The sequence below is a fragment of the Mobula birostris genome, chromosome 1 (assembly GCF_030028105.1).
Source record: "Mobula birostris isolate sMobBir1 chromosome 1, sMobBir1.hap1, whole genome shotgun sequence".
In the NCBI taxonomy this organism is placed as follows: Eukaryota; Metazoa; Chordata; class Chondrichthyes; order Myliobatiformes; family Myliobatidae; genus Mobula; species Mobula birostris.
The window spans coordinates 113,844,279-113,851,650 of record NC_092370.1 but is presented as its reverse complement, the minus strand read 5'-3'; the positions used below and the strand labels follow the sequence as shown (position 1 = coordinate 113,851,650).

The window sequence follows — 7,372 nt, the reverse complement described above, 5'->3', positions numbered from 1 at the left end:
TTAGTCACAAGTTTCTTTCTTTTTATAACCTTTTATTAAATATTTTTGAAAATAATCAAAAAATACATTAGTCAAATCAACATATCAATATATACAATAACAGTTAAACTATCAAATAACTGATTAACCAAGCTAAACAGTATAGCAATAGTAATAAGAAAAGTGAAAATGTTAAAACTATTATTTTTGGAAAAAAGAAAGAAGGAAAAAATAACTCCTACCAACTAAAATAGAAAAAACACACTACGAACCAAAACAAAACGAGAAAAAACCCATTGGGACCACGACCCCGGATCTATACGCCATGCAAGCTTCCATAAAAGAGAAACATCGATCCGCCAACCAAAACCAATTACACAAGAATCAGAAGGGGACCACCTTAATTCACTCAGATGAAATGGTAGTGCGGGCAAAAGAACCCCATCTTTCTCAAAGTCAAGTCGAGGATCAAAAGTTCAATTTCTAATTTTCTCCAAACTAAGACATAACATCGCCTGAGAGAACCATTGTTCAAAGTGGGAGCAGAGGCATCTTTCCATTTCAATAAAATAGCCCATCTGGCCAATAATGTGACAACTACAATTACATGTTGGTCTGATATAGAAATACCGTGAATATATTGAGGAATTATACCGAACTAGACTGTCAATTTATAAGTCACATGTTAAACTGCACAGTCATCCTTATTTTTTACCTCACTACAATGCATAGCTTCGTGCGATCTCCATCTTGGAGGTCCTGTCTTTTAACTTCGTACTTTATTCCCTGAACTCATCTTGCAAGTCCTCGTCACTTTGCCTGCTTATATCATTGGTATCAATATGTACCATGACTTATCGCTTCTCACCCGCCCCCCCTTAAGATGGCTATGGACTCAATTCAAGATATCTCTGATCCTCTATACCCGGGAAGCAATATAACATCCAAGAGTCTTTTCTTGTCTCAGGTCCTCCTGTCTGTTTCAGTAGCCAGTGCTAACCAATGACCTCCATCACTATGACTAGCCTCTTCTTCCTCCCCCACCCACCTTCCTTCTGAACCAAAGAGACACACTGAGTGCCAAGACCAGTGACCACTGTGACAGGTCATCTCCCTAAAACTAGATAAAATGATACACTTGTTGAGGGGAAGGGCCACAGAGCTATTCTGCACTGTCTGCCAATACACCTTCCCTCTCTTCATGATCACCCAGCTACCTGTTTCCATCAACACTATCTCTCTGTAACTCCTACGAACTCCTCAATTTTCTGAATGATCTGAACGTCATCTCGCATCAGCTCCAATTCCCTAATACGGTTTGTAAATGTGGATGCACTTATCGCAGGTATAGACATCTCCCTAACTTCCACGTTATGCAAGAGAAGCACACCACTGCTCTAGCTTCTATTCCCACTGGTCTCTCTGTATAACAATAAAGAAAGAAGTTAGAAGAACTTAAACTTGTAGAAATTTATAAAATCATGAGGGGTATAGAGGGGTCATAGCCTTTTCCCCAGGATGGGAGAGAGAAAAAACTAGAAGACACTGATACAAGATAATAGAGAAGAGATTTAAAAGAGACCTAAAAGGTAATTTCTTTCTGCAAAGGTTAGTGAGCTGCATGAAGAAGTGGTTGAGATGGTGCATTTGTAATATTTACGATGTATTTGCATAGATAAATGGAAGGAAAGGGCTTGAAGGACTCTGACTCAAATGCAGCAGCTGGAACTAGCAGGGAGGATGCTGTGGTCAGCATGGACAATTGGGGCTGAAGGGCCTCTATCCAGGCTTTGTTCCTCAATGATTCTATGAAGTAAAAACATAAAATGCTTAAACTACTCATATGGACAGATGGCATCTGTGTAAAAAGAAACAGAGTTAAGGGAGGTCAAAGATAGCATAAAAGCAAAATAGAGGGCAGGAAGTCTGCAAAAGGACTAGGACGGATTCGGAGAATGGACAAAAAGGTGGCAGATGGAACACAGTGTAGGGAAGTGTATGGCCATGCACTTTAGTAGAAGGAATAAAGGCATAAAATATTCTCTGAAGAGAGGGAGAAAGCAGAACCTGAATGTGCAAGAAGACTTGAGAGTTCTGGTGCAAGATTCCCAAAAGGCTAATTTGCTGTTTGAGTTAGTAGTGGAGAGGGCAAATCCAATGACAGCAATCATTTCGAGGGATCTAGAATATAATCAGAATAAAAATGGGAAGAGGTTTAATATCACTGACATAGGTCGTGGAACTTGTTATTTTGCAGCTGCAGTACAGTGCAATATATAATAAAAACTATAAATTACAATAAGATATTTATTAAATAAGTAGAGAAGAAGAGAGCCAAGCAAGACAAAAATATTGATAAATTACATGTGGTTTCATTGTCCATTCAGGAATCTAATAAATAAAAAACTGTAATGCTGATTCTTTATAAGAGATTGGTAGACTACTTTGCTGTATTTTCAGTGATTTTTGGCCTCCATATCCGAGAAAGAATGTCCTTGCATTAGAGAGGGTCCAGAGGAGGTTTAAGAGAATGGTTCCAAGAATGGAAGATTTATCACATAATGACGTTTGATGGTAGCAGGCCTGTTCTCGCTGGAGCCTAGAAGACTAAGGAATATCTCTTTAAAACCTACTGAATATGTAAAGTCCTGGACGATGAGAGGATTTTTCCAGTAGTGGAGGAGTCCAGGACCAAAGGGCACAGACACATAATAGAACATAATTTCAGAACAGAAACGAGGAGGAACTTCTGAGAATCTGTGAAATTCGTTGCCACAAACGGCCATGGAGGCCAAGTTATTGGATGTATTCAAGCCGAGGCTGATAGGTACTTGATTAGTCATGGTGTCAAAGGGTATTCGGAGAAGACAACGAAACAGGTCTGAAAGGGAAAAGGAAGCAGATATGATTAAATGGCTGACCTGACTCAATCGATCGAATGGCCTAATCCTGCTCCTGTGTCTTATCGTCTAACGGCTGGGAGAGCGATTGCAGTCGGAGCATGTACACAGGAAGTGTCTGAATTGATTAACCTAACCTGCTAAAGGAGTTATCGGAAGGAGAAATTGTTAACGCATGAGTTGATTTAAGGAGAAAGACTTAACAATAGAACCATAGAAACTACAGCACAGAAACAGGCCTTTTGGCCCTTCTTGGCTGTGCCGAACCATTTTCTGCCTAGTCCCACTGACCTGCACACGGACCATATCCCTCCATACACCTCCCATCCATGTATCTGTCCAATTTATTCTTAAATGTTAAAAAAGAACCCGCATTTACCACCTCGTCTGGCAGCTCATTCCATACTCCCACCACTCTCTGTGTGAAGAAGCCCCACCTAATGTTCCCTTTAAACTTTTCCCCCCTCACCCTTAACCCATGTCCTCTAGTTTTTTTCTCCCCTTGCCTCAGTGGAAAAAGCCTGCTTGCATTCACTGTATCTATACCCATCATAATTTTATATACCTCTATCAAATCTCCCCTCATTCTTCTACGCTCCAGGGAATAAAGTCCTAACCTATTCAACCTTTCTCTGTAACTGAGTTTCTCAAGTCCCGGCAACATCCTTGTAAACCTTCTCTGCACTCTTTCAACCTTATTTATATCCTTCCTGTAATTTGGTGACCAAAACTGAACACAATACTCCAGAATCGGCCTCACCAATGCCTTATACAACCTCATCATAACATTCCAGCTCTTATACTCAATACTTCGATTAATAAAGGCCAATGTACCAAAAGCTCTCTTTACGACCCTATCTACCTGTGACTTGGTTGGTTATGGCACTTGGACGTTTACAGCGACAGGAAAGAGGGTCCCTCGATAAAGGACGTACACTGTCCAGGCACCGCGGTAACGTAGCGATTGGTGCGACGCTATTACAGCTCCGGGTTGTGAATTGTTCCGTGATTTGGTTAGGGGTAATAGATTTCTCGGGGGTGATTGGACCTACTTCGTGCTGTATCGCTAAATGAAAAAATTAGATATCGTCCTTTCAAATTTCACAGCGGAAGCCAATGTGAGTTAATATTTACTGACAGGTTCTGCCCAGTTGGAATAATTAAAACCACGTTAATAGGGAAAGATGAACAGATTCACAGACATGGTGCAGATGGCATTCGGTTCATCAAACATCCCACCCAACGGAACGTACACGGAATACGGTCGCGGCGACGGGGGCGGATGCGAGACAGGTCCAGGGTCGGTACTTTAAGAGCGCGTGTGGGGAGGATATCGCTCTCCTTGCTGTGTCACAGACTCCGTAGACAAAAGATTAGAGAAGGTGAAGGCCAAGATGGAGAAACCGGGGGTGTCTGTGAGAATTATCTCCATCTACTCCTGACGTCTGAAGTCGCCGGGCAACACCTCAACCCACCTCCCCCGTCCGCCTCTCTGAAACCACTTGCTCCAACTGTGGTGTTTGGCGGGAAATTTCGGGAACATCACAAAACAGCGATAAAGGGAGGATAAATATTTTAAATATGTTGACGTATAACTGAAAAGACGAACGGTCCGGATCGGTTAGTTTAACGCTATTATAGAGCCAGCGACCCAGGTTAAATTCCGTCGTTGTCCTGAGAGGAACTTATACGTTCTTCCTGTGACCGCGTGGGTTTCCTCCGGCTGCTTCGGTTTCCTCCCACGTTCAAAAGACGTAAGGATTAGTAGGCGCCCAGAGCAACGGGCACAAAATGCTGGAGGAACTCAGCAGGCCAAGCAGCATTTAGGGAAAACAGTAAATAGTCGACGTTTCGGGCCGAAACCCTTTTTCAGGACTAGAAAGGAAGGGGAAATCCTTCAGCATCTGCAAAACTTCTCCTGTTTGCGGGTTACTAGGTTAATTGATCACATTGATGGAATTGGATCGCCCGGGCTTGTTGGCCCCGAAAGGCCTGGTATCGTGATGGATTTCTTCATGTTAAGCGGAGCAAGTTCGAACCCCGAAAAATATCGTCTAATGAACTGCTGTGCAATTCAAACAAAAACTCATTTTATGCAGAGGAAATAATAGTGTTGTGTTCAAATGGGGTTGGAAGGCGTGGTCTGTGACACGTTGAGAGAAAGTGGGACGTGAAGCGTGCTGTTATTTATAACTAGCCAGGCCACGTCTAAATCTGTGTCAAATACAGTCACAACTCGACAAACACCATGCGGCTGGGTTGCGTGGCTTTTGTGATACTTTTCCTCCGTTAGTTGATAGATTTTCATCCGTTTACTCTGTGTTTGTTTCAGACTTGTAAACATGTTATGACTTTGATTTCTGTTTCCACAGGCAGATGTCTCGGTGATCAATTGATACAGTCTCCGATGTCCATCACCAGAAATGTGGGCAAAACTGCCATCATGATCTGCGGTCTGGGCAAAGCGAACACGGAGAATATCTATTGGTACCGGCAGCCAGATGGGCAACGCCCGGTCCTGATCCTCTATTTCAATAATGAAGGCAACGTACGCGAGGATGGAATTGATGACAGATCTAAAGCGACAAAAGATGGACCAAAGCAGAATCGTCTAACTGTGGCCCGTCCCGAGAAAGAGGATTCCGGCACCTATTACTGTGCCTATATAGACCCACAGAGTTAAAGTACAACCGGCGCCGCTGACAAAAACTCTTCCTCAGCGTAGGGGTCACTCGAATCATTTCCGACTCAGCGAATTCGCAGCTTATGCCATAAATGCCATCACCTTTCTTTGGATGAAGAACTCTATCCAATTCCACGAAAGTTACCTGATCAGCCTCATCGACAGTCTATTCATTTACACCCGTCGCTCGAGAACAGTGAATGGGGAGAATATTTCCGCAGGGTACGAGAGCCCAAACTAGAGACGATAGATTTAAAGTGAGCGGGAAACATCTATAAGATATCTGTGTGGTAGGTTCTTCAGGGAAAGTGCGGTGGGTACAGTCAACAAGCTGCCAGAGGAAGAGTTAGAGGCAGGAACCATCGAGAGATTTAAAAGTCATTTGGGCATCCACATGGATAAGAAAGGTTCAGAGAAACACCGGTTAAATGCAGGTAAAAGGGACTGGTTTACGTGGGTAACGTGTTCGGTAAGGACGAGTTACGCTGAAGGGCCTGATTCTGTGCTGTACAGCTCAATGGCCCTTAGAATTGTTTTAAATCTCTGCAGGATCGCCAGTCAGACTCCTTTATTCCGTGGGAAACAGTCCCAACATATCCGATCTCCGTATCTCAAATCCTCCAATCCCAGAAACATACTTGTGAATCCTCTCTGCGTCCTCTATAGTTCAATCACACACAAATAATCAAGCAATATATACTGAGAAAATGAAGTGAATATCCTTGACAGTGAGCCCATATGTTGTGGGAACATTTCAGTGATGGGTCAAGTGAAGTTATACCCTTTGGTTCAAGAGCCTGATTGTGGAGGGGTAATACCTGTTGCTGAACCTGGTGGTGTAGTTCTGAGGCTCCTGTACGTACTTCCTGATGGGAGCAGTGAGAGGGGAGCATGATCTGCAATGTGGAGAGGGGTGGGGTGGGTGGTGTTTCTGATGACGGATGTTGCTTTCCTTAAAACATCACTTCTTAAAACATTTCCTCACTGTGGATGTAAGTGACACTGGACTTTAGTCATTGGGGCAGGTTACCATGTTCTACTGAGGCACCAGAATCAGAGAAGTCTGATTGAAGCAGATGAGTACATCAGCCAAAGAGACAGGTTAAAGATCAGTGAACAGTCCAGCCAGTTGAATAGTACTGGTCTTTGGCCAGGTATCATGTCTGGGCTGGATGATCTTCATGGGTTCATCGTCCAGAAGGCTGCCCGTACATCAGCCTCAGAGACTAAAATCACTCGATCGTCTGCACTGTGAGTGTTTGTTTTGGTTCCTCCATGTTTTGACGGTCGAAGCAAGCACAGACTGCATTGCGTTCATCTGTAAGTGAGCCCTGTTGTCACCTTTGTCACTTGATTTTACTTCATAAGAAGTGACAGCATTCAAGCCCTGCCACAACTATTGACTATCCTTTGTTGATTCAGGTTTCGTCTGGGAAATAAGGAGGCTTTGCCCATAAGGAGGCTTTCCAGAGAATGTACCAGGACCTCTTGTAGCTTTATTGGTCACCAGACTTGAATGCCTCTAATCTGACCCTCAGCAAATTGCTGTTTTCATGGTTCATACAAGGTTTCTGACGGGTGAAGACTCTGAATGAGTTTGTGGGGAGACACTCGTCTACAACTGTTTTTCTAATGTCCATGATGTAGGTGCCCATTGAACCTACATGGTGTAGGTGTATTTATTCAGATCCATAGATGTGTCCTTGAAAATGGCCCAGACCTTTTGAAGGAATTCCATATAGAAATAACCACTCATATCACTCCCTCAACCAACTTATCGTTGTCCTTTTCTCTGGAGATTATATCCAGT

General features: G+C 43.2%; 1 gene segment (V, D, J or C); it reads left to right on the top strand.

Annotated features, from left to right (window-relative positions):
* The first annotated feature begins 4,063 nt into the window (after positions 1–4,063).
* LOC140190662 (immunoglobulin lambda variable 3-9-like) lies at positions 4,064–5,562 on the top strand. The segment is given in 2 exon segments: positions 4,064–4,172; positions 5,252–5,562. Coding segments are annotated over 2 exon segments (420 nt in total).
* The last annotated feature ends 1,810 nt before the right edge of the window (positions 5,563–7,372 follow it).